At 47.8% G+C, this 26787-nt stretch overlaps 8 protein-coding genes across 8 annotated transcripts in view; 2 read left to right on the forward strand and 6 right to left on the reverse strand.

The window, feature by feature from the left end:
• Positions 1-308: 308 nt before the first annotated feature.
• F4812DRAFT_428367 (kinesin heavy chain) lies at positions 309-6940 on the forward strand. Its single transcript, XM_047934186.1, has 2 exons — positions 309-1064; positions 1161-6940. Exons 1-2 carry the CDS (start codon positions 1001-1003, stop codon positions 6299-6301), a joined length of 5205 nt encoding a protein of 1734 aa, XP_047790304.1. The 5' UTR covers positions 309-1000; the 3' UTR covers positions 6302-6940.
• A 2520-nt stretch (positions 6941-9460) lies between these two features.
• F4812DRAFT_451128 (voltage-dependent anion channel) lies at positions 9461-10903 on the reverse strand (the record flags this gene model as incomplete). Its single annotated transcript, XM_047936167.1, has 2 exons — positions 9461-10032; positions 10207-10903. 2 exons carry the CDS (start codon positions 10901-10903, stop codon positions 9461-9463), a joined length of 1269 nt encoding a protein of 422 aa, XP_047790305.1.
• Positions 10904-12032: 1129 nt separating this feature from the next.
• F4812DRAFT_459274 (glycoside hydrolase family 6 protein) lies at positions 12033-13333 on the reverse strand (the record flags this gene model as incomplete). The annotated part of the gene is made up of 3 exons (XM_047937516.1): positions 12033-12778; positions 12835-13007; positions 13065-13333. The coding sequence occupies 3 exons, from the start codon at positions 13331-13333 to the stop codon at positions 12033-12035; spliced, it is 1188 nt and encodes a 395-aa protein (XP_047790306.1).
• On the forward strand, positions 13283-13948 carry F4812DRAFT_386418 (uncharacterized protein). Its single transcript, XM_047932072.1, has 2 exons — positions 13283-13707; positions 13781-13948. Exons 1-2 carry the CDS (start codon positions 13540-13542, stop codon positions 13910-13912), a joined length of 300 nt encoding a protein of 99 aa, XP_047790307.1. The 5' UTR covers positions 13283-13539; the 3' UTR covers positions 13913-13948.
• A 1685-nt stretch (positions 13949-15633) lies between these two features.
• Positions 15634-18004, reverse strand: F4812DRAFT_471291 (FAD/NAD(P)-binding domain-containing protein; the record flags this gene model as incomplete). The annotated part of the gene is made up of 4 exons (XM_047939077.1): positions 15634-16689; positions 16743-17035; positions 17102-17687; positions 17855-18004. 4 exons carry the CDS (start codon positions 18002-18004, stop codon positions 16084-16086), a joined length of 1635 nt encoding a protein of 544 aa, XP_047790308.1. The 3' UTR covers positions 15634-16083.
• Positions 18005-19306: 1302 nt separating this feature from the next.
• F4812DRAFT_428390 (dehydrogenase) lies at positions 19307-21324 on the reverse strand. The gene is made up of 3 exons (XM_047934187.1): positions 20045-21324; positions 19842-19978; positions 19307-19756 (listed from the first exon to the last, which is right to left on the reverse strand). Exons 1-3 carry the CDS (start codon positions 21210-21212, stop codon positions 19550-19552), a joined length of 1512 nt encoding a protein of 503 aa, XP_047790309.1. The 5' UTR covers positions 21213-21324; the 3' UTR covers positions 19307-19549.
• Positions 21325-21920: 596 nt separating this feature from the next.
• F4812DRAFT_428393 (MFS general substrate transporter) lies at positions 21921-24963 on the reverse strand. The gene is made up of 6 exons (XM_047934188.1): positions 24125-24963; positions 23868-24057; positions 23691-23796; positions 23605-23631; positions 23317-23536; positions 21921-23248 (listed from the first exon to the last, which is right to left on the reverse strand). Exons 1-6 carry the CDS (start codon positions 24452-24454, stop codon positions 22244-22246), a joined length of 1878 nt encoding a protein of 625 aa, XP_047790310.1. The 5' UTR covers positions 24455-24963; the 3' UTR covers positions 21921-22243.
• Positions 24964-25098: 135 nt separating this feature from the next.
• Positions 25099-26787, reverse strand: part of F4812DRAFT_428400 (uncharacterized protein) — a 3225-nt gene continuing 1536 nt past the window's right edge. Inside the window, exons 5-7 of the mRNA XM_047934189.1 lie at positions 26369-26479; positions 26027-26307; positions 25099-25969 (exon numbers count right to left, since the gene is read on the reverse strand). Coding sequence (XP_047790311.1) covers positions 25335-25969; positions 26027-26307; positions 26369-26479 — 1027 coding nt within the window. The 3' untranslated portion in view covers positions 25099-25334. The remainder of the gene's footprint in view (positions 25970-26026; positions 26308-26368; positions 26480-26787) is intronic.

The following is a 26787-nucleotide window of genomic DNA, read 5'->3' on the forward strand; positions in this document are numbered from 1 at the left end:
CAATACAAAAAAAGGGAAAAAAGATGGAAAAGAAAAGGTACCTGCAACCTCAAACTTGCTGAGGTTTAGTGATTTGGCAGACTTCTAGCTTGGGTACCTAAGGTACATATGACATATGTATTACAGGTAACTTGACTTTCCGAGGTCCCAGGCTAGATAAAAAGTGGACTAATAAGGTGAAAAGAGACTTGCTGTCAGTTGATCACAACTGATTTAAAGGGAAGGCAGCTGACAAGAACCATTAATTTTAGCTACCTGAAATGGTTTTAATTACTTCACACTGATTATACCAGTACAAGAGACAGACACGTGAATGTCTTGGCAAATTGCCCCATAGTTCATCTCTTTTTTGGACGAATGACAAGCCGCCGGTCGCGATTCGCGTTCTCCAGTTAATCTTGGAACCCATTTACAACCATTTACTTGTTAACAAGTTGTTGACCAAATTCCACCAACCAAAATCCAATAACTATCTCCGCGACGACGCCCAACATTCTATCATAGACTCTTGCTGCAAAAAAAAGAAGCCTAACCTATCACATTTCCACCTCCGCAAACCCACGATCTGGCCGTCCCACTATACGCACTATACGCATTATCCAGCAACGCGCAGCCGCTGGGCTGCTTTTTAGCGATCTGCTCCCTGCATTCACACGACTCCACCGCCGCCGTCCGGTGTTAGGTGCTTCACCTTCAACGGGAGCTACGGATTTCGTTTTCGCGGCCGTTCCCGTGTAATAAAGGGGAGGATGATAAGCTTAGAAAGACCAATATTAGATTAGGACCTTTTAAAACTATAAGGCTGGATAGGTTATCTGCTTGCGACTTTCGAAATCAGTGAGGGGCTTCAAAAGTTATTTGTGACGCGCGCGAGGTCTACGCCCAAAGTCCCCACTAAAGACCATCGCCGCGCGCCCCTATCTATCGGATGCCTCGACTCTATTTTATACTTGGTGAATAGCTGTAGTGGATAGGAGAGTATCTCCTTCATCTAGCAACCATGGCTCCCGCCGGTGGAGGAAATATTAAGGTGGTGGTGAGATGTCGGCCTTTCAACAGTAGAGGTACGGTTGCGACTATTCGCCAGGTTCATATGACTTGGATAGCCCCCTTATTAGACTCTTGCGCCCAGACTGGATAGATGCTAACTTAGCATATAGAAATTGACCGTGGGTCAAAATGCATTGTTGAAATGAAAGGCAACCAAACGGTCCTGACACCACCCGCCGATGCTGCTCATGGCCCTAAGGGATCTAAAGACAATTCAGTGAAGACTTTCGCCTTTGACAAATCGTATTGGTCTTTTAATAAGAATGATCCTAACTACGCTGGCCAAGAAAGCTTACATAGTGATCTTGGAAAACCACTTTTGGACAATGCGTTTCAAGGATACAACAATTGTATCTTTGCTTATGGACAGACGGGTTCGGGTAAGTCATATTCCATGATGGGATATGGCAAAGAAGCCGGTATCATACCTCACATTTGCCAGGATATGTTTAGGAGAATTGAAGAACTACAGAAAGACAAGACGACACGGTGTACTGTAGAAGTGTCGTATCTCGAGATTTACAATGAAAGGGTACGGGATTTATTAAATCCTGCCACCAAGGGCAATTTGAAGGTCCGAGAACACCCGTCGACTGGCCCTTACGTGGAGGATCTCGCCAAATTGGTCGTCAGCAGCTTTCAAGAGATCGAAAACCTTATGGACGAAGGCAACAAGGCAAGAACAGTCGCCGCGACAAACATGAACGAAACATCCAGTAGGAGTCACGCCGTATTTACCCTCATGCTCACGCAGAAGAAGTACGATGCGGAGACGAAGATGGAGATGGAGAAGCAGGCGAAAATTAGCTTGGTCGATCTAGCTGGTTCAGAAAGAGCAACATCAACCGGTGCTACCGGTGCTCGACTAAAAGAAGGTGCTGAAATCAATAGGTCCCTCTCGACGCTTGGCCGTGTGATAGCAGCATTGGCTGACCTCTCAACCGGGAAAAAGAAGAAAGGACCGGGAGGAACCGTTCCTTATCGAGACAGTGTTTTGACGTGGCTTCTGAAAGACTCACTTGGTGGAAACAGTATGACTGCTATGATTGCAGCAATCAGCCCAGCTGACATCAACTACGATGAAACTTTAAGTACTCTACGATATGCCGACTCCGCGAAGCGAATCAAGAACCACGCTGTCGTCAACGAAGATGCGAATGCTCGCATGATAAGAGAACTGAAAGAAGAGTTAGCAGTACTGCGGAGCAAGCTGGGAGGCGGTGGCGGTGGCGGCACTGGCGGCTTAGCTGTACCCCCAGAGGAGGTCTACGCTGAAGGGACACCTCTAGAGAAGCAGATTGTCAGCATTACCCAGGCAGATGGCTCCGTCAAGAAGGTATCAAAGGCAGAAATTGCTGAGCAGCTGAGCCAGAGCGAGAAGTTGTTGACTGATCTTAACCAAACCTGGGAGGAAAAACTTCAGAAGACGGAAGAGATCCACAAAGAGCGAGAAGCTGCCCTCGAAGAACTTGGTATCAGTATTGAAAAAGGGTTTGTGGGGTTGCACACACCCAAGAAGATGCCTCACTTGGTCAATTTATCTGATGATCCTCTCCTTGCGGAGTGTTTGGTCTACAACCTTAAGCCGGGCAGGACAACAGTAGGAAATGTGGAATCGAACTCAGAGCACCAAGCAAATATCCGCCTCAACGGCACTCGAATTCTTCACGACCACTGTTACTTCGATAATGCTTCAGACGGTACTGTGACAATAACGCCGAACGAAGGCGCGTCTATCATGGTCAACGGGAAACGCATTTCAGGGACAACAAGATTACACTCTGGTTATCGTGTTATTTTGGGTGACTTTCATATATTCAGATTCAATCATCCTATGGAGGCACGGGCGGAGAGAGACGAGAACCGGCAAAGTCTACTGCGCCAGTCTGTCACCGTAAGCCAGTTGCGCGAGTTAGAACGGACATCCCCATCCCCTCTGCTAGGTCACGAGCGATCCGTAAGCAAAGCTGGTTCCGAGTTACCTGACAGCCGTCCGGACTCACCCGCTCCGTCTCGAAGCGAGAGGGATGCAGATTGGTCATTTGCACGACGAGAAGCCGCTGGTGCCATACTCGGAACAGATAAGAACCTTCAAAGTTTGTCGGACGAGGAGCTTAATGCGTTGTTCGAAGACGTGCAGCGGGCTCGAGCTGAGCGTGTCAATGACCGTGAAGGCGATGACGATTTAGAATCCAACACATCTTATCCTATCAGAGAAAAGTATATGTCGACTGGTACTATTGACAATCTCTCGTTGGATACGGCGCTTACAATGCCGTCTACTCCAAAGGCCGGCGAAGGAGACGATCGTCTTAAGGAAATGCGAGATACCATGCAAACCCAATTAGAGAAGCAAAAGGAGGAATACCAAGGGCAGCTTAAGAGCGCCGGAATAGCTAACGTTGAGGTGGAAGAGATTAAAAAAGAGAAGGCCAGAATGGAAGAAACTCTCGTCAAACTAAAAGCAGATATGCAAAAGCAATTGGAGACCCAAAAGCAAGAGTTTGAGGCTAAGATTGAGAAGCTGGACCCGTTGAAAAGACCTAAGGCAAAATCGAAATTATCCGAAGAGGAGATTGAAAGGGCTAAGAAGGCTATTGCGCATTGGAGAGGCCGACATTACGTACAGATGGCTGAAGCTGTCCTGCAGCATGCAACTACCTTGAAGGAGGCGCAGATCATGAGCGAGGAGTTGGGAGAGAACGTTGTCTTCCAATTCACCGTTGTGGATATTGGTCACGCACGCTGTTCTTCCTACGATATGGTCCTGAATGACGTCCCAAGCGAGGGAGAAGATCCAGCTCTCGACGAAGCTCAAAAACCGTGTGTAGGGGTCCGCGTGGTCGACTACAAGAACACCGTCGTTCATCTGTGGAGCTTAGAAAAGCTTCACGACCGAGTGCGGCAAATGCGACAGATGCACCAATATCTCGACCAGCCGGAGTACTCTCAACATTTTAAGCTAGACAATCCCTTTGTCGAGACCTGCATGCCTGAATATTCTCTCGTTGGCGAGGTTGACGTTCCCCTCCGAGCTGTCTTTGATAGCCGGGTCCAAGATTTTGCTTTGGACGTCTTATCGCCTCATACTTCTCATGCCATTGGGATTATTAAAGTATCCTTAGAGCCTTCTAGCGCCCGAGCTCCGTCAAGTACTCTGAAGTACAATGTTGTTATGCACGACATGATTGGTTTTGCCGAGCGAGAGGGAACTGACGTACATGCGCAGCTGTTCATCCCTGGTGTTTCGGATAGTGTCACTACAACTCAGATGATCAAAGATTTCGATGAAGGTCCGATACGATTTGATAGTGTCCATAGTATGAGCGTTCCATTGTTTGGGTCTCGAGACGTCAACCTTAGGATTGCTATATTCGCTAAGGTTTCTACGATGCATCTTGACAAATTGTTGAGTTGGGATGAGATGCGTGATGCGACTCCAAATTCTGACCGTAATTCTCCAGGCGCGCGAATCAACGAAACACAGTTTTACACCGAGGAGAAGCACGATATACTTGCCCGGATCCAGATCCTCGAACTTAACGAAAACGGGGAGTATGTCCCTGTAGAGGTCACACAGACAAGCGAGCTTGATACTGGCACTTTTCAACTACACCAAGGCCTTCAAAGACGAGTAGCGATCAACCTCACACATAGTTCAGGAGATACGCTACCTTGGGAGGACATTATATCGGTTCGCGTCGGTAAGATTCAGCTTGTTGACCACGCTGGTAAAAATCCTGATATGGGGTCGGCTACTCCCGACATCCCATTGAGATTAAGCGCAACCCCATATCGCCGCCAGAATGCAAATGGCACTCGAAGCATGGCTATTACAGGACAGTGGGATTCAAGCTTACACAATTCTCTGCTACTCGATCGCACCACTGCAGACAAATACAAAGTGCAGATGACCCTGTCCTGGGATATAACCGCTGACAATCTCGCCGAGCCGATGAAATTCTCAACGAATGTATATTGCCAGATTCTAGGCAGGACATTCGTCCGACAGAGTTCGATGTTATCGTCCCTGTTCCAGCATGTTAGGATCGTACACTCTTCTACAGCCATCTTCACTTTGAGCATGCGACCTGCGCCTATCAAGCGGGTTGGTGATTTATGGAGAATGAACAGTTTGCATAGCTATGTCAAGGGCGAAGAGAACTTGAACAACTGGGGACCAAGGGGCGTCTCATTAATAGCGGACTACATCACGGCACGAAAGAAAAAGAGACGGATTACCGAAATTGCGGCTGCCCAGCTGTTCCTTAAGAAGATTGGCCTACCTGAACCTAAGAACAAGCCTGCTGAAGAGGACAATTTCGACAACGACATATCCCCGGAACTTAATGCCCGTGATGATGATCAAGATTCGATTGACGCACTTCTTAATGATACCCCGGATACATCGCGGCCATCCACGCCGAAGCAGCCAGAATCAGTGGAGGGCGAAAAGGTAGAACAACCCGAGCAGCCATCTGAGCAGCCCTCTGAGCAGCCTCCAGAACCTGAAGAATCTCAAGAACCGGAGTATAACGAGCATGAAGCCCTTATCCTTAACAAATGTCTAAAACTTTGGTTGCGCCATCCAGATCCTATGGCACGCATCCTTGGCCCAGCAAATACAACACCCCCCTCGGATGGCGTCGCGCCTGAATCTGTGGAACCGCCCAGGTTGATCTCGACCATCATCCGAGTCCCGAAGAACCCAAAAGTCTCAAAAGGAGGCTATCTTCTAGTCCCTAATAATGACTACAGCAAATGGGTGAAGAGATTCGTGGAAATTCGAAAGCCTTATCTCCATATCCATAACGCTAGTAATGGCGACGAAATGGCGATAGTCAGTCTTCGCAATTCCAGGGTTGATAGCCAGCCAGAGATTTTGTCGTTATTTGGTGGCCACGACGACGAACCAGATGGTTTAACCCCAACAAATGGCAATACCCAAGGGAACTTTCAGCCGGGCCATCAGAGGACACCGTCAGGTCGGACCATCTCAACAGTTTGGTCTGGAAATTCCAAGTCTTCGGGACCTAGTCTTGGCGGCTTAAGCGAACGCCTGCAGGCGGGCGTTTTTGCTGTTTACGGAACAGACAATACGTGGCTGTTTGCAGCTCGTAGTGAGCGCGAAAAGCTTGACTGGATCTTTCGCATCGACCAAAGCTACTATTCCGGCAGCGCAAGCGTGAGCGTGAGCGGTAGCGGTGCAGTGAGCCCGCAACCAAGAAATTACACCATGGACGCTAATTGAGACATCTAATACCTCATTATAAATAAATCAAAGCGGCTAGCTAGTCTGGTTCGTTTAGGAAGCTATGAGTTACGACTGCCTTCAGGCATCATTATGAAAGCATATATTGGTTGGGATACTTGAGGACAGATGGCGTTGCTCTTTCCTTTTGCTTTAGAATACCCTCTGTCGCATCTCCGGACAGAGAAAAACTCTGTATTATCTAGATTATACCCTCAGAATTTTCGAATTCGTAGGAAAGGGCCCAAAAAAGCAAGTGAGCATGCGCGCGGTTGTTAGGACGGGCAGAAAGGAGCGGAGCGAATTCTTTTTTTTTTCCCTTTTGTTGTAACATCGAAATTTCCATTCTGTGATCGATAGGAGGAGGGATATGGTACTGATACCATCAGGGCAGGCCGTTCGTAATTGGATCGGAAGGAAGTCATATTTTATATGCTTTGCCGTAGCAGAGAGAAGTCGAAATTTTTAGGTGTACGGCGCACCTCCCCCCCTCCCCCCCTTTTTTTTTTCTCCAAGTAGTAGATATTGCTATATAAAACTAACAGGATACAAGGAGCTTGTGCTCCGGTGGAATACTACCATACGAAAGTATATTAGAGTGCATAGACACGTTTATAGCTAATACATGCATAATATATATGCGCACGAAGGAAAGTGAATCTGAGTCGCGAGGTTTGCTAAGAATGTAGAGTGTATTATTCATAAGAGGTAAACATCATCCCCGTAGAAATTCACTATCTAAGGTATATCAAGCATACCTTCCAATCAAGTTTGCTTGATATATATTCTCGGTTTCTCACAGTCTTGTGATATCGTAATTAACATAAGGCGTGTGACTACAGATCTTGACGTGGATAATGTCCGCTAGTACACTCGGAGCCTTGAGCTTAAACTGGATCTCCGGCCCCTCGTACGAGCTGGGACCAGGCTTATCAACAACCGGCTCGAAAGAGAACCCTCTCTTCCTCTCTTCGAAGACATGCGGGCAACAATTCCCCTTCCAAGTCCCGGCCACCCGCAAGCAATAGTACCTCTTCCAAGACCCGAGCACCTGCGTCGCCGCGTGCTCGAGGGCCTCGCAGTTGTGCTCCCAGTCCCCGAGGGCATGCTGCGGCACGGTGATATCCACGTCGTTGAAGGCGAGCTCTATCTTGGGCAGCCGCGGCAGGTCCCGGTCCCGGTCCCGGTCCGCGATGCTGCCGACGTAGTCGCGCGGCATCAGGACGATGCGTAGCTGCCTGTACTCGACCTCCTCGGCTCCGGGGAAGGAGTGACGTAGGAATTGGGCTTGATGCGCGGACCAGTGGGCCTTGAGTTCCTGCCTGGAGGGGGTTTCCTGCTTTATGGTGGGGGGAGACATGGTGGTTGTTGGGTTGGACCTGGGTAGGGGGTAGGGGACCTTTGCTACAGGATTGATGATTGATGATTGATGATTGTTGGTATTCGTGGAGCGTAGGGAGGGAGGGAGGAAGAAGAAGTGGATGGTGAACCGGAAAAGGGATGGAAGGCAGGTTCGGAGTAGAAATGGGAGGTTTATATACTTGAACATTCCGCCGTGAAGCCTCTTTTCGCTTGTTACTACTAACACTACTACTACTGTCAAGACTTAGACTTAGGTGAATTGGTTGGCGTATTGGCTGTAGTACGGCGTGACGAGAAGTTGTAACTCCTGGCAAATTGTCTTCAAATCAGATAACTAACAGATATATAGAAGCTGTGAATCGTAAACTCCCCAGCACATTACTATTAGAATCTCCTCCAACGCCCCTGTGGAACGTAGACTATCGTCGCAAGTCCGGATCCAAGGGAGCGTTACTAGGACGCTTCATCCCCCGTCGCCTCTTTCATATGCATACTCGCTAGCCGTGCTTAATCATAGGTACCTAACCTAGGTACCTAAGGGTAGTGATTATAATTTGTAGATGTAGACCTTACTGTGGTATTCCTAGCAAGTATCGCAATTCCTAACTCCTTAGATTGGCACGGCCCTGTCTAGTTCTCCGGGATAATAGATAAATGTCACCTAGCCTCGTTCGGCCGCGTCTTCGTGACCTGTAAAAGTAGAGGATAAGGTCTGCCCGGCGACTAGTTAGATCGGGTATGGTAGCTGTGTAAGACAAGGGGCCGGGGACGGATGATGTGACTGGTGATGAGGTATTGTCGTGAAGAGCATTTTTCAAGTTGATATTTTATGAGATAATTGTGAGTTTAGGAGTTAATAGTTGAATTAACTTCGATTCTTGTCCCCCCCCTCTCTCATCCTAGCCACAACGCCTACGATGTTTCTAACACGAGTTCTCCCCCTAACATCGCGACATCTGCACATTTAATTGTCCAGCTGAGGATCATCTAATACTCGCTCATAGACCGCCTATTGAGAGGTTATCAGGGGGGCAAAAGCAACTTGTTGACCCCTTGGGCTAAGTTTTGGAGCGGGAATACGACCCTATATGAGGCTATGCGGCTGAGCAGGTTAATAAAAGGGGAAAAAAAATATTTTCGCTCTCGCATGAATCAGCTCATCTTCTAGCATCCAAGAGATCCCATAAGAAATATACGTAATTCCAAATGGTAAAAGTTATGCGGGCTCATTCGACAGTGAGACAAGAGCATAACGAGACATCTCCTTATACTCGCGTGATTTTGATATTATAAGATCGCGGTACAAACCGTACTTATTAAACCGCCGTAGAATGTTAAAGATAGTTGAAATGGACCAGTCTGGACCAGTAGTTGACATATTGGTTCTAGCGCTACTAAAATTCGGCATTGAAGTATTTCGTAAAAGTCATGCATGAGGTTCATACATATCGAAGAATTATGCAACCTGACAGGAAAGCTTAAATTAACGTGTCACATTAGAATTAGCTTAGGTACCTTCTTTCATGTAGTTCCTGATTGAAGTATTATTATAAATTATTACTATTTCTACCGACTGACAAACCGTTCCATCTATAACCTCTATTTGATGCTATGCTCCCATGAAGTAACATCTTATCCATCTTAACAAATTAAAAGTCTAATAATCGTAAGCTCATTATAGTCATGAAGACATATGCCCTGGCGTAATAGGTGCCCTTAAGAATGTAACCTCCTTAGGAGAAGCTGGACGATTTTAGGTTGGACGGGTGAATACCAGGTACCTAAGCAAAACATTAATCATGCTTCCTTCTCTACGTCGCTCCCGCTTTTGGAGGTAGGTTTGACGTGGGCGTGCTTTTTTTCATTCACGTATACATCTTCATCCTTACCCTCAAACAATATTTCTCGGTTGATGATAGCTTTTATGTGGTGGATAAACACGAATATCCACATCGCGACTAGCATCAGTGTCATTGCGCTACCAACTCCCATAATTCCCCGGCTCTGGAAACTCTTGCCGATGGAAATGGTCGTGATTGTGAACCCAACGTTGGGGAATACATAAGCGTACCAATTCAAGTGGAATTTCAACTGCTTTCTAACGGCAAGGTTAGCCACTACTGAAATACAGAAGAACCATAAGCTGAGAGACCAGAGGAATATGCTCGTAGATGTTGCGAAGACTCGTAGAATCTGGATAGTGATGGAGTCGGGCCCGAAGTAATCATAGTGCCGGGGGAAATCATTCGCAAGACCGATGATGGCGAGGCCGGTGAATGAAGGTGGCCCAACTGCTATGAACATGCCAGGTCGTGAGTTGGGCGATGGAAATCCCCACTGAATCATCCGTCGTACATAGCTGGCCTGTTCTGCGTTAGCACTTCTACTACTGTAACGCTCTAATCCCCTCCGAACATCCCGTTACCAAAACGAATAACGAAATCTTCGATAAAATAGTGATGAATGTTAATACTTACTATAAAATGATTAGAATCCGTCTATGACGTGTAACATAAGTACCTAATATAGGCGGCGATACGTACCATACATCATGATCGATACGCACATCCCAAGACCTTGAGCGGTCAGGCCAGCAACGATCATAGGGACGGCTTCATTCGGTGGTTGGAGAGCGGCGCCTGAGGAGGCAACGGTACCAGACAGCATAAAGGGAAATATAGGAAGATCCCATGCTGGAGTCATATCCTGAATCTTCAAGCGAGGTGAGGTAAACAGTAGAGCATACTGGCCAACCGCAATTCCAAATGTGATCAAGAAGTATATCCAAAACAAGACCCTATACGCCGTGATAAGCCACGGTCCGCAGGCGGGGATTCCATAACGGGCAATGCCGCAGATGATAGATGCTACGCTGAGCGTCGATGTTCCGAGGAATAGGCCCTCTGTCGGGTGACTGACCGAAGCCTTCAAAGTGCCGGGGAATTTGACGAAGCGATAAACGATGGCGATAGTAACAAGTGTGAAAGCGACAAGGTCAAATATGTAAACTGCTTTTCCGATTGTCTGAAGGCCTGTGAAGGTAAAGCCTTGAGTCTGCTCTGCTAGAAGCAAAGCAAGACCGCCGGTGGCCATGGGGAACGTGTAATTTGCCCAGGTGAAGTGTTCAAGCCTGGCGAGAAAATCGCTTACGACACCATAACATCGACCCTTTTGAGGGCCTTCGATCTCTTGGACATCTCCATAGTTGCTAGATGAAGAGCTCTCCTGCCCCTCCATCATTTTTGCCTGGAAGGAATCTCCCCTGGGAAAGATTGAGGTTATCGTGAAAGACGTTACAAAGTATGGCGGTGAGATTGCGAGTGGGTATGACCTGAGGATATCATTGAGTAAGACAGAGTAAAACAAAACAAAGTAAGAGAGTTTGGATTTTCGAGTTCAGAACTTCAGAATTTGAGGGGTTCGAAGTTGGGCTTCCAAGTTGGTCAAGTATGCACAGGTTGATGTACAAGTTGGTGTACAAATCGATGTACAAGGCGATATCTCGGGCCTACCTATCTCATACGTGCTAGGTATCTACCTATCTCATCTCATACGTGGAGTGGTTATACAGGCGAGATTAGTCATTGTGGTCTCACATTTTTGTAGAAACTAGGGTTGTAGTGGACTTGATTCAAGCTTTCGCCCCTCCTACTATAGTATACCATACACGTGGTATGTAATGAGGGCAGTTACGTGCATTAAGCACCTGCATGTAAGACATAAGGATAAGGCACTTATGTCTGTTTCGAACTTCATATTTTAAGAAAGAGCGCTGTAGCTGCTGTAGCTGCTGTGTTTGTTGGTTGCATTTACTTGCAATTTCCTTATCCATTCGCGGTTTTTAATAGGAGCGGGCAATAACGACGCGCACATGCTAAATTTAGGCGCTAACAAATTGTTTAACGTTAGTCCAGGCTTCGGTCCCATGCGAGCAGATTCTAATGCGGATTCTAGACGGGTACAACCGTCTTATCAAACGGGCCTTTTGTCAACCAGTCAACCCATCAACCCACAAATCGGATTGAATACATCATATCATTCAAGTTAATACCTATCATCAAATCTCATCAAATCTCATCAGTCAATATTACCCCCTTAAACTCATTGCAAGAAAATGGTGTAAATTGCCGTATGTACTTGCACAAAAGCTATATACAGTTTGAATCTTCAGTACAGTAATTTTTATTCAAGGAGAAAAAGAGCGTCTGCGGTCCGGACAGCCAGGTTTCCTTTACTTACATCGACACCGTGCCACGTAAACTCACTTAACCTTACTTACAGGTTAGGCAAAAGAAGCTTCATCTCACGTCGTGCCACCAGCTGCATCATCAGGTCGGACGCAAATGCCGCCATTGTCCACGCCAGTCGTTTAAAACTGGGGCTTGGCGTTCTTGAGGAGGTCTAGGAAGTAGGGCTGGTTCCACTCGCCAGCTTCGGGAGATGGCTTGTAGGCATCAGGCTTTCCGCAGAAAGAGTCGTAACGGGTAGCACTCTCGTCGCTGGTGCCGTCAGACTCACCACCGGGCTTACCCCAGACGAAAGCATCAGCCAGCTCGAGGCCGGTGTCAGCGGTCGGCCGGACACCGAAACCGGCACCCTTAACGTTGCACCAGTTCCCCCACGCCTCACGGAGGCCAGTAACGGCGTTACGGCCAGTGTCGACGATGGCGTGGTTGGGGAAGCCAGCGGTCTTAAGGGCGGCCGAGAACTTGGTGACGTAGGTCTTCTCGTTCTGGCACGAGTTGTACTTGGCGTCGGACGCGTCCGAGAACTCGCCGGGCTCTTGGTCCCACGAGTTCCATCCGGCAATGTTGGTGGCGTAACCACGAACCTGCTTGGGGCTGCCAGCGTTCTTGTAAACCTTGGCAAGCTCCTCAGCACCGGGCTTAAGGTTGGCGTCCCAGCCAAGCCAGCCACCGTGACCAGCGTCGATGTACATCACGACGTTGGGAAGGTTGAGGCTCTTGAGAGCGTAAGCAACACCTTCCTCGTAGGCAGTCTTGCTCTCCTGGCAAGTGCTGAGGTCGGCGTTGGTGACCAAGTTAGGGAGAGAGTCGGGCTCGATCAGAAGAGCGAAAGCCGAGTTGGGGTTGGCCTTGATCTTGGCAACGATAGCTGCAGTGTGGTTAGTTGGGATGCTCATTCCTCAACAAGCGTTGATTCGAACTTACGGTCGATGTACTCGGACTTGTATCGGCTGAGCTCGTTGTACTTGAGTTCACCGTTGGAGGCCTTGGCGGCACAGTCACGACCGGGCAAGTCGTAGATGACGAGACCAAGGATCTCCTCGCAAGGAAGGTCCGCAACAGCGGGGTCGAACTTGGCGATGTTGGCAATGTTGTCGCTGAATTCCTTGTTAGTTTCGGACACTTCGTGCTAACTGATGTTTTCCAGGACTTACAGCCATAGAAAGCTACCGACGTCAGCAACCTTCGCAGCCTGTGTCTTCAAGCCGGCATCGCTGATCTGCTCAAGGGCCTTGTTGACCTCCTCGCGGTAGAAGGTGTTGGCGTGCAGCTTGTACTTCTTGAACACGTTGGTGCTGGCGTCTAATTTGACGGCTGATGAGCAAGCTGCGGCAGCCTTGCTAGGTGAGCGAGGAGTGGTGTTCGAGGGTGCGGCAATAGCACCGGCGGCCAAAGCCGCAACACTAGCAGTAGTGACCTTCATATTTGATTCGACCCGGTTATAACCTTTTAGTCTGTAATGAGCGAGTGCGGTGAGAAGGGAATCAACAACATCTTCGGGACGGGGACTTTGGGCTTTTTATACCAACCGTTGTGGCGGAAGTGGCCACCTCAGGTCCTCAAGATCTCAATATGGATGGATCTCTACTAGATGTGCATGAAGTGGCAATCAGGAACTAGGCCCGTCAAATGCGAAAGGTCTCGGTATGTCTACTCCGAATACATACTCTACTGGTAACCTTTTTCGTCGCGGGGGGAAGACTGCGAGGGGTCCTGTTGGCCACCGTGAATACCACATGGCCCGAACTAGACACCTCTCTGGTATATTCTCCCTGCTGCAATCCTAATTTACCATTTGTATTACCACCCGTTCGGTCCTACTGAGGTTTTGTGGAGAAAAGAGAGCTGAAAATCTCAATCTATGCTATAGGTTCTTGCTCATCCAGCCTTGGTCGGATCCTGGCTAGCTACTCAACGGGTTTCCAGCTTATTCAACTTACATAGAAACTTCAAGATCCGTGGGGGCCGGTGTATGGTGCCATTTACTTCTCAATGCTGGTAGACGACAAGCATTGCAAAAGATTTCGCCGGGATAGGCAATACACAAAGTCACAATGAATCAACCCTAGCGGCTTATAGTAACTTCGCTCGCGGCGACATGTATAAACGGAGAATGCCAAGACTTCCCCATATGGAGTGATCTGCAGCAAGATAGATTATTTCCCCATGGGAGACAATATGTAACGGGCAGTGCCCAGGGGTCCTTTCCCCATTTAGCCGCAAAGGAGGTAACGGTTTTCCATCCAGAGAATCAGAGGCACCGGTTAAACAACCAAAATCTGCTCCAACTCCGGGAGCAGATGTCACATCTCGGCATTCAGTTGACGAGCGCCTTGGCTGCGTTGACGGAATTAGAAAATAGCGAAGACGGCAGCATGTTGCCGCGTGAAAGGGCATTTTTGATCTGGTAAAGTGTGCCGGAACGCGACTCCGAGGGGATTCCGTAACCAGCAAATTTGAGTAGGATTCGTTGCCGAGCACGCATTATAATCAACCCATTAAGCTTGCCACCTGCTTAGGGTCTGTCCGATGGGAGACACACTGACTCCTGCGGTTCACTTAATCGCCCGCGAGATTTCCTCATGTCAAAAGCTCCTTATACGTCAAAGATGGACGATGATCTTGCAGTTAGCTCAATAGCGCAGGCGATTATCTACCTTAGGTACCTAGGTATGTAAAGCCGTCGGTCTGCTTGTTCAGTTATCATGCCTATGTTGCTTTCGCGACCCGAGGCAATTTGAGGTCTTTTTTCTATCGAGGGCATAAATCTCATAACAAAAGCTCTCATACGCGTGGCTCTACCAACGCCCGAGCTCCCCAACATAGGTAATGCCTGCATATCTAATAGCAAGCGGAGCTATGTACTCCTGGGCATCTTGTCAGCTGTTCAGCCCCAATATCGTAAAACTTTCCTAGTCGCCAATTGCCCCCGTGGACTATACCGGCGCGGTAGTCATGAGACAATGCCAAAAAGTACTGGAATTGAAATTTAAGCCGGAATTATGAACTCATCAAATCGCTAAATTGCCTGGAAGTTGGGCCGCCACCTTATTACCAACGGAAACCAAAGCCTACGATGTTTCCATGCTAGTTTAAATAAGCTAATATATATATATAGGTCGACTCTCATACTGATTCGCATTTTTGATTGGTATACCTCGAGGGATCTAGTCGAGTCTAAAGAGGCGATCGGTATATCCCAGATACATTGCAATCTGAAGCGTCCTACATAGGCCGGATAGGTACTAGGATGAGAGAGGGTTATTATGCGCATATAAGGCAATATAACAAGAGGCTCCGATTGGCCAAGGTAAGCGCTCAGAGGTTCATAAAGTAGCCTGAAGTTTGAGGCGAAATAATAATGGGTACTGTGCAACGAGTTGTGGCCAACAGAGCGGACGATATCTCGATTTGCCAACTTTCACTCTGTTCTTCTGTCTATCGAATTGGCGGTGATAGGTATCGCAATCTGAGAGACTATACCTTATGTATAGTCAAATGGTAATGATCTATAATTCCATAAATTCAAGCTACCTATTGTACTTTGGTAGGTGATACGTGGATACAACGGCAGCACAGCATCATATAACCTTCAGTAAGCCTGTTAGAGACAAGCCAATTGAGACAGGAGAAGCAAATAGCAGCAGAAACGTAGGTAGACAATATAATCTAGGTGGCGATTTGTTAGTGGTCACTCTTGGAGTAAATACACATAAAAACATGATCCTACTTGCGACCAATGCAATGATTCTCAGCTTTAGTTTAGGTATACTCTTTCCTATGTGCAATGTAATAAAAGCTTCATGCTCATCGCATACCTAAGGTATATCCCTCCTGCCACACTTCTGTGATTCTTAGAAGCCACATAGGTAAGTATCTATTAGTTACCAGGGGATGAGGCCGTGAAGAAAGTCTCCGCTCAGATTCGCTAAGTACCTAGTGTAATATTGCTAATGAAACTAACTACCTATTCATAAGCGCTGTTTCAATGTGCTTCTACTCTAAGTGAGGTAATAGGAGGCGCTCAAGCTATGCAGTTATGAGGTACCTATATGCAACCCGCCAAGACCGACTCCTCTAACTTAAATACCAGATAGGGTGGGGAATTCCTAATGCCTCTCAGCGTTAATAACCAAATATGCTTCTCAACGTGGCGTATAGCCCTCACTTGGGTTAGTTCAAAACCATGATACCATCTTCTCCTCTAGAGTAAGCTTGGGCGATCCTCTTCCCAACTGATTCGCCACTCCAGTATGCACCTGTAGCTGTCCCTAGGGCAACGAAAGGTGCCGTGTGTTCGCCGGCTAGCCACAGACCTCGGTCTGGAAGACCCTTTCTCATGGTTTCGATATCCACATCGCCTTCCTCGAGACCTACTTGGAAGTTGCTATAACTGCCGTTGCCCGCAAGGTCGTCGTTGAGCCACTCAGTGGCGTAGCAGCCTATCGGCTGACAGCCCGGAGAGCTCTCGTCGTAATTAGGAAGGCGTGAATAATACGGCTTGAACCAATCGATTAGGAACGCGTCTTGCTTTTCCTTTGTGTGAAGTTTTGCCAGCTCGCCGGTGATGAACTTCGACTGGTCGCCATAAAAGTAATAAAGGAGTGTTGGTTGAGCCGCAGATTGTTCCAAAGAAGCTAGTTCGACGAATTCTTGATTCCACTTGTGCGGGTTCGAGTCGGCGGTATAGCTTGGGGCAAGCATTTGACAGAATCCCTGAACTGCACTATCCTTGGTTTGAGTGGAGGCCCAGAATGCTTTCGGGAAGTTGATGTAGGCCTAAACAAACGTCAAAAACAGATGGATGTAATGGGTATTCAGCAAGTAATTACCTTCTCAAGGCAACCATATCCTATGTTTTTGATAGCCTTAGTTAATCTAGACGGAAGGGCAGGTTCAAAGGCGTCTGGGTGCTGTTTCAACCAGCCGAGCGGTGCCGTGAAAACAACTTCATCAAATTCGAAACTTTCCCCGCCTTCGGTGTAGACTTTCAATACTCCACCGTCGTCATTGGTGGTTTGTATTTTATTGACGATCGTCTCGTATTTAATTTCTGCTCCTTCAACAGCTGGCTTTGCGACTAGCTGGAGAATCTTGTCGTAAGTATCCGCAACAAATAGATTCTCTGTAATTCGTCAGCACCTAGGAAGGATTATAGCAAAGTCATATATATAGTTATTTGTCAGCTTACCTCCATCTATACATTCTTCCAGCCAGAAGAACTTTAAGCTTTGCGTGAAAATGTGGCTCCCAACAAACGCGCCCCACTGGCCGGCAAGCTGATATACGATATTCCTCTTCTTTTCAAAGTCTGACTCGCTTTCTGGTATCCTTTTAGGGACCTCTCTCTGGAAGAAGTCCCAAAGACTTTCATCCGGACTTATCGTGACAGAATGCTTATTGCTGTAAGCAAATGCATCGGCCACAACATCCCACATGATGGTCGAGTAGACCGTAGCATCGGAAAGAGGAACTAGTTCGCCATTCTCATCAAAGACTGAGCTTTTCTCATCCCACTTTCCAACTATAGTTTTGGTCTCTTTGGCAAGGTCCAAGATGGGATTTTCGTTAGTACCATGGATCCAGTTGGGCCCCGCATCCACTTTATGCCCCGACGGCAAAGTTGACTGATGCACTCGTCCTCCTAGTCGATTTCGGCCTTCAATCAAAGTTACTTCGAAGCCATGCTGGAGGAGGATATCCGTGCAACGTAAGCCGGCTAAACCCGCACCAATGACTCCGACATGAGGTTTCCGACCGGAACTGCGTGCTCGGCGCTATTAAACGTGTGAGTCTTGTGTGCCAAACGCTTGGGGTCACTCATCTGAGTACTAGCACTATGAGGAGACTGAGCCGCATCTAGCCAATTTACTAGATAATAATCACCGATGGGGTGCCTCGCTCACATGATACACCCAAGAGCATCGCTAAGGTTGAATTATACCTCTCCTATCCGCTGCCCTAAGCTTGGAGTCTCTGAGATGTCTTCAGTCATCTCTACGATGCTGTACTGGCGACAGGATTTGAGGTCTCTCCAAACTCGTGAGAAGCTTCGTTGAGAAACGCTGGTGAAAGAGATCGAGTAAGCATCCATACTTATTTAATAAATGTTAAGAGCTATTTCTTTTTCGCTTGAAGGTTGCTATAGGGTATTTAAAGCAAGGAATGGGATAAATTTAATATAGACGAAATGGTTGGAGTTGTAAACTGTCTACTTATGAAAGAAATAAAAGGGGGTCAAAGGGTGTGGTGTGATGTGAGCAAGCGCCACAATTAAGATAGAGAGGAATGCGTCGGAGAATTGGTGGAGACATGGATCAAGTTATACAGGACAGGTACCTAGCATATAGATATCTATTAACTAGCTCAAGTTTCAACGTTGAAGATAGATACCTGTGGATATGCCTAGTGTAAATCATTTATAACACTTAAATAATGAATGATCAAATAATTTTAGGTAGAAAGTGGGACATGCCGACTACCTAAGCAGTTGTACCTTGCTGCCACTAGGTAGGTAGTTGAGGATGAGTAAAGTACCTAACGTTAGGTAAGAGGTACCTAAGCTAAGGTTAGGTAGGAATAAGGGTAGTTAGGTACTTCTTTGTATAAGTCGGCCATTGCCATGTTGGATACTTGGGTAGATTCAAGCAGTTTTTGATAAAGGTAGATGCAGACCTATGATAGATCTAGGCTTGCTTGGCGTGATAGGGTATGATAAATGATAGGGTAGGTAAGTTTCTGGAATAAGGAACAAGATGAACGATGATACAACGTACATCCAGCCTCCTACCACTCAGTTCTAGTTAAAAATGCGGTGGACGCAATAAATGCAGTAATCAAGTGGATGCTCAGGCGTAGGAAAGCGCCGCATCCGCTAGGACCGCGATAGCTTCCTAAACTAATGCCAGGATAGGTTGCTTTATAAGTGGTAGGTAGGACAACGTTATTGCGGTCTGATGGAATGGCAGTTGCTATCAACGCAGCAGAATGCTCAGGACGCCACGCCGATAGGCTGCCGTATCTGATTGGCTATAAGGCTGCATTAAGGGACTGCATTAAGGGACCACCTGGGCGTTAGGTCAGGCTTTTGCATATGGAACCTCTGCTTCGCTGGACAAACTGGCCGGACTGTCGGAAAAAAGGGGAGCAAAAAAGATGGGTAGTGGAAGTTTATAGAGCGGGGACGGGGACCACACTCTTGGGATGTGCTATTCTCCAGTTGGAAAAGAAGTACGTCCAAAAATCAACTTACCACAAAAGCCTCGGAAGTATAGCTTTAGTAACTATCATTCAGTTGGTTATATGTAGGTATATGGTCCGATATAGAGAGTGTAGGTATGAGGTAGATATAAAATGCAGTCAATCGTGGCTGTTGTGTTGGATGTAAGCACATAGGTATAAGTTTAGATTCCAACATTGAAGTTAGTGAAGATAAGAGGTAGAGATACCTAATATACTCCACATAATTGATAAAAGCGATACCGGACTTATCGGCGTATCTATAAGAGCTTCTTGTCCGTTACACAAAGTACGTGTACACACTGTAGGTACCTAAGGTACCTAGGTCCTACCTTAGTTAATAGTACCACACCTCTTATATCGGTAGTACCTAGACCTCAAAACCGTCCAACGTACAACATCAAACTGCTTCACTTCCATCACGCCCGTAGATATCGACCACACCACGCCACTCCGGAATCTCAATCAAACCTGACGGCGCATGTACGGCTTTTGGCTGAGTAAACTCGTACAACGTTTCTATGCAATGTTCTCTGCCGTAGCCGGAATGTTTTACTCCACCAAACGGTGTGCCCATCACGTTCCTATGGTAGTTATTTACCCAAACCTATAGAATATCTAAGTTAGTTCATTTTATCAGTCTGTAGCTACCTATTTTAAATTAGGTATGTATCGCAATATCTGCAACTTACCATCCCTGCTTCAACTGCGCGTACGTAACGGTTCGCCTTTATTTGATCCTTCGTGAAGACGATAGCTGTTAAGCCGTACTCTACCGAGTTCGCGATGCGAACTGCATCCTCAAAAGTATCGAATGGAGTGACTGTCACTATTCGATGGTTAACCTAGTAGGAAACTAAAATAAAATCCCCCTTTTCGCTAAAAAAGAACTTACCAATGGCGCCGAACATCTCCTCCTTGGCGATGCGCATATCCTCGGTCACATCTGCAAAAAGAGTCGCAGGTATGAAGAAGCCGTCCTTACACTCGGGGTCTGAGGGAAGCTCAGATTGCGCAGCGATCCTAGCACCCTCTTCCACCCCGAGGGCAATATAATCCAGCAGACGCTTCTGCGCGGCCTTGGTTATCTGCGGCCCAACGTGTGTCGCTGGATCGAGACCGTTGCCCATTTTAATTCTCTTCACCCCTTCAGCTAGTTTCTCCACGAACTTATCGTAGATTCCGCGCTGCACGAGCATTCGCGAGCTCGCCGTACACGCCTCGCCCTTGTTGAAGAAGGCCCCTTCGAGTGCGCTGCGCACTGCGGTGTCGAAGTCCGCGTCTTCGAAAATAGTCATGGCGTTCTTGCCGCCCAGCTCAAGGGCTACCGGCGTGATGGAGTCGGCTGCGGTCCGTGCCACAGCAGCTCCAGCAGCTGTCGACCCTGTGAAGGTAACTCTTTTAACCAGCGGGTGCGAGACTAAGGCCTGCGGGACTTCGGGCCCGATCCCCGGCACGGCTAGCAGTACATCTTTCGGCAAGATAGGTTCGAGGATCTCAACGATCCGAAGCACCGTCAGTGGTGCCTGCTCGCCCGGCTTCATCACAAACGTATTTCCCGCCGCGAGTGCTGGCGCTGGCTTGCTACCCGCAAAGATGGGCGGCCAGTTGAAGGGAAGGATACCGGCGCATACCCCGTATGGCTCGTGTATCACAGTCGTATATAGAGGGCCCCTGTCGTAGAACGCGGAAGGCAACTTGTCCGCTAAGCTTCCGAAGTATCGGTACGATCGCACAAGCATGCCGCAGTCGAATAGCTTGGCGTCCAGGAAGGGCTTCCCGTTCTCCATGCATAAGAGGGTGGCCAGTTCGTCGATATGCTTCTCGAGCTCGTCGGCGCAGCGAAGGAGATACGCCGACCGTTGAGCGTGAGTTAAGGGCCGCCAGCGCTCCTCGAAAGCTACTTGGGAGGCGCGTACGGCTGCGTCGACGGTGGCGGGGTCTCCGCCTTGGACCGTGGTGAGAACCTTGCCCGTGGCGGGATTCGTGACCGTAAAGCGTCTACTTGGGTCATTGCTCGAGAAGCGATATATAGAAAGCTTAGGCAATTCTAGGGCCGCCATTTTCTTCGTATGCTAAGGTTCTGTTTTGTGTTCTTCGTGGTGGAATTATAGATACAATAGGATAATATGTTCTTTCTCTATCTACATCAAGCAACTCTATATACGCACTGCGATTCCCCCTTCGCCTCTCTGATCAGGCGATATGGTACACGTTCGCCATTCCCTTCGACTCGCGTTCTGTAATCTCCGCCCCTATACTGCGCGAACTACGTGACTCCTCTTAGGAAGTTTGGGATATTGAAGTTAGTAGGGAAACCCATTCGGCGGTTAGTTGCTCCGAATATTCCTCTGCAGCGGATTTATATGATATGCATGCATTTAAATCCGAACACAACTCCATTCGTATATCCTAGCACACAGGACTTAACGTTTGTTTATGGTTGATGCCATGGCGAACCTAGACCGTTAAAAGCGAGTAGGTAGTATCGCTTCGGCCTCTGCTATCTCCTAAAGCGCGAGGTTAGCTGGGCAGGTAGAGGTAGGTAGCCGTGATCGTGCGTTGACCTTCGGTTATGAAATGCCTGATTGGTCTAGGTGGAGAAAAGGCCTTTCCATACTAAAGAGGGCCCTGGTCTACTACTACATCATCTATAATGTTCTCCGATTAAATTGTCGTTGGAATAAATAAATATATTACACAGACGAGCGGGGAGATGTCTATGCGTTTTATACGTCACTCCTGTAAAGGGTTGTCTTGAACTAACTTTCCCTCTCAATATAACAGGTATCCTTACCATCTAAGTTACAAGATACCATAGTATCCAAGCCAGTGGGACGTGTAGTGTGTTTATATTCGATATATAGATTGCTTCAATTTTATATTTTCACCGAGGGCGTAGCATACGAGCGCGGCGTACACGCACGTATTGTATTGCTTAACTCTATTCTAACCTGACCCATCTCATCTATGAAAATCTCGTCATATATCGTAACCCATAGTACTCCTGAGCGTTTCTAATCATGAACACGTATAAGGAATCTAGAAAATAAAATAAAGAAAAGCTACCTTAGGTACCTAAGGTATCATGCGTTTACGTATGCCCGCCTTCTTCTTCTTCTTCTTCTTCTTCTTCGTCCCCTTCTAACCATATCTCATGCCCGTTCCCTTCTCTAACCCAGAAACTAGCAGCTAATCCGCACACAGCTATTCCAGCGAGGCCCCAAAATACCCCGCCGACCACACCGTGGCTCAGCCCGAGGCCGTAGAGCCACCCGCATAATACTGGGCCAACCGTTCGCGCAAAGCTGCTAACACTCTGCCCAAGCCCGTGGACAGTGCCTAATACGCTAGGGTGCGACGTGCAGTTGTTAACTAGAATCGTCTGAGCGGGTAGTGCGAAGGTACGCCCCGTAACTTGAATGAACAACACGCCGGCGATGGCAGCCCATATCCAAACGCCGGTCTTCTGGCTCGGAGGCGGCGTGCTCGATGGCACGACCGATAGGAACGGTATCAGAGAGTAAGCGATAGGGAAAAGGAAGAGGAACATGCGCCACGAGCGGACGGTGCCCAGGCGCGACGACAGACGGGGGTATAGGAATAGCTGCATGGTAATGCCGATTACCCCCAGGATCGCCATGGCCATCCCGACGGAACGGGGAGGCAAGCCGAGGCCGCCGGTGAATCTGAAAGGGAGCCGCGGCTTGAAGTCCGGCGGGTTCGGCTCCGACGGGTTGTACACGGACGTCGAGAGGAATACGAACCAGAGCGAGTTGAAGGTGCCGATGTGGAAGGCGAGGAAGAAGTGAGCGATGAAGGTGAATGTTACGTTCGAGGTGAATATGCGGCGGAAAGGAAGCCGGTTTATGTACCTCCTCTTAGAACGCCGCTTCGAAGGCGTCGGCACGTCTTCAGAGGAGTCTCTGGGAGTGACGGGCGACAGCTCCATGTCCGTGCTTATGCTAGAATCTCTCGAGTGAAGGCGCGTATATGCTATGGTCGTGCTGCGTCTCTTGAAAAGTGATGTGAATAGCGACGTCAACTTCTGACCGAAAATAATTCCGAAGTCTCTCCTATCTTGAAGAGCATCATGCGTCTATGGATATGTGAGATGGCCGTTCTAACATGGCAATCGAAATCTGGGGATAAATAAAACATAATTACCTCTTCCAAAAACATCCAGCACATTGACAAAGCAATAAATAGGAACCCTGTACTAACAAGGTTTGGCATAGCGTAGGGAAATTTTCGGAGGAACTCTACGTTGCCAAAGGTATCGGGGTATGAGCCTGCTGGGTCGGATAGGATGCCACCGAGGATGGGACCAACGATGACACCAATATTGAAAGTCATGGGTAAGATTAGAAATGCTCGAGACTGATATCTGCGAAATTGTTAGGTCTAGCCTACGTAGGAGGTACTGTCCAGCTACGAGTAAAGTGCGGAACGTACTTCTTTTCACGGACTATCTCGCTGATCCTACAATTTCCACCGTTAATACTGCTAGTAGTCAATATGATCGAGGTGTTGGGACCTACATAGTCCTCATAACGCCGACGTTGCCGTTGGTTGCACCACCTAAAGCTCGGAAGAATAGAGCTTGGGCGAAGGATCTGGAGAATCCGTAACCAAGACATGAAATAACTTACTCTTATGTTAGCAAGTGTCTCTCATCTAAGACAGTTCTTATAGAAAGGGGAAGAGGGAAGGCATACGAGTTCCAAACAGTCCTATCATGATAACAGTTTTCCGGCCGGCCGAGGTGGAATCGGCGACCCGGCCCCACACCATAGCAGTGAAGAACTGGGCGGCGGTGAAGCTCGCATGCAAAATTCCGGCTTGGCTCGAGATAGTGGAGTCCGACAAGCTCGGGTCGAACCATCGTAGTTGGTAGAACATGTACGACTGTTTTATGTGAGTACCTAACCTAAACTATAATATGATGATAGGTGCAAAGGGGTTGACGCCATACCTGCAGCGACGTCTGGACCAATGGCTCACTGAGACGGGCCAGCGTAATAACTACTAACTGCTTCTTCTTGGGCAGATCCGTCCAAGCCACTACCTTCTTAGAGTCGCTCGGCCTCCGTCTCCGTTCCTCGTAGTCGGCAACGGCGGCGCTGGTGTCGATGGTTAAGGCGCTACCGCGGGACGCCACCAGCCGGGACCCATCCTGGCCGCTCTCGTCTCGGACGCCGGGTCCGGGATCAACCACGGCGGATTCCTCGTCGGAATCAAAGTTGAAGTCGCTCAAAGGGCCCCGGTCTTCTTCGTCAACGTCATCGTATCTGCGATCGCTCATTGGCTATCCCACAGCTAAACCAGCCGACAGAAGTATCTAGCCTGCACTCTAGAGTTATGTTATGTGTGGTCACGGAAAGGAAGAAAATCCTATGAAGCAGTCACAGGTGACGGGGAGTTAAGACTCAACGCTGAGAGTATTCGGTAAGACTAAACAAAATGAAATAAAATAATACGATAACTACGAAGTACTTGAAAAGTAATTCAGATGGAAAAGTTCGCCGTCAACCGAATAACCGAACGAAGATAAGAAAAAAAAATCAGTTATAGATTACACCACATCTATCTATGGTGTTACCAACAGAAGGCCAAAAGGGAAAAAAAAGATAGTCGTTGTCATGTGCGCAGGGAGCCGGGTAGGCCGATTCTTGTTCTGAGACCGATCTAGCCGAAGGAGTTCTTCTATCGCCGCTAGGAATACAATGTCGAAAATATGGGACCAATGAGATTAGGCCGGCACCGGCACGTCGATGAGACAAACCGACGGTCTTTTGATGCCATTGAGTTTGCTTACGAAAGGTAGAGAGAGATAGGCGAGAGATGATTCGCTAGCTTTTGTCGCCCTCCCGATCCGATGGAGGGCTCTGTCATCGTACGGACCAATAATATTGGCCAATTCGCTAATCCTTGCAAGACAACTCTCAGTTGGAGCTAAGTGAGTTGAATTGGTTCAGCTCTTAAAAGACAGGTACTAGATACCTAAGGTGGCTAAGTTACATAGGTAGTAGGTCCATATTTGTCCCCCTAAAATGCGAGTGTAGATTTTAGTACCAATAAAGCAAAAGAAGTCTTCCCAAAGTCATTCCATACAATCTTAACGCGTGGTACCAGCAACCCCCCATCATAACCCATAGAATTTACTATATATAACAAACCTCTAGTTAGAAATCTATATTCCAATTATCATCTCCTAAAAACCCAAACATAAACGGTCCCCATGATTGATTGTGAGGCGCCCAAGGCGCCCAAATGTTTGAACTACCGGCCATCTGCGGTTCGCCCGAGAGCCCAACCCCGGGGACTAGCGTCAATTGAGTCGAGAACCAGTGCTTGATCCATTCGAGCTTCGTCGCATACCTATAAAGGCGATCGCCCTTAAGATCTTCGGCCGTGTCCGGCGTGAATTTCACCCCGAAATTCGCCGCCGACTCCGCGGCCCTCTGCGCCTCGAAGTTAATCACGTTCTTGAAAGCCGACATGATGCTCTCTATCGCCGCCGGGAAATCGAGCATTTTCCGTGCTTCGATAAGGTCCCAGCCGTCGATCTCCACTAACAAAAGGCGCGAGGCGGCGACCAGGACGAAAAGGATCTCGGCGAAGGAGGTAAAAGACCGGTATAAGAACCCTTCCGTTCCTATCGAGACTATAGTTGCGAAGAACGATTGGGCTGCTTGTAGACAGTACAGCATACACTGCCGTTGGAGGTGCGCTGCTACTTCGTCTTGTGGTGGAGATAGGCTTGACGCCGGCAGATATAACCGGACAAGGACGTAGTTGTGCATGGCCCAGAAGAATACTAAGTAACAGTCAACCCCATGGCGTACCAGACATCAAACTGCAAGGAAATGCCTACCAAAGTGTCTATGTTCTCGAGCCATATTCGCAAATAACTGATCCAGTTGCTTGCGGATCGACTGCATATCCTCGTTCATGGATATAGTAAACACGTTTGAGCGATCGCCCTCGCGAGGCATCGGTAACTTCTCCGATATCTGCTCCACGATCTTCTGGAACCTCACAATCTTGTCCAGGATGAAGTCTGTGCCGAAGTCCGTCGGGTGTCCCAACGAGTTGAGACAGCGACTCACATAGTCGCCTTTCAGCACGCCCTCTCTCCCGAATTGCGACGCATTCCTAGTCTTGTCAGTCCATATGTTGAATAGTGACACAACAAGACGCATTGCGGTATGCTTACACCGAAAGAAGGTATTTGCAGCCTAGGAAGGCTCGCCGCTCCTCAGGGGTATGCGACTCTTCGAGAACATTCGTTATATTGTAACTCATCAATGCTTCTTTTACGTCTTTCTATATACGCCGATATCATCTTGTGTTAGCTTTTGTAATCCTGCTATTTCATAATTTTGTCGCCTTCTTTGGGCAAGTCGCGCAATTACAAGATAGTCTTGCTTACTGCTACTCGTTAGCAGTTGTAGATGAAGGGAACTAGTTGGACAAGAGGGACGTTAAAGCAGTAAGGTATATTGTTTCTCTTATGGAAAAAAAAAAAAAAAAAAAAAAAAAAAAAAAAAAAAAAAAAAAAAAACCCGGATTTTGAGAAAAAAAAAAATTTTGGGAAAAGGTTGTAGGGGGCCGTGTTATTGAAAGATTGTTGGC

The sequence above is a fragment of the Daldinia caldariorum genome (assembly GCF_022478825.1).
Source record: "Daldinia caldariorum strain CBS 122874 unplaced genomic scaffold F4812scaffold_8, whole genome shotgun sequence".
In the NCBI taxonomy this organism is placed as follows: domain Eukaryota; kingdom Fungi; phylum Ascomycota; class Sordariomycetes; order Xylariales; family Hypoxylaceae; genus Daldinia; species Daldinia caldariorum.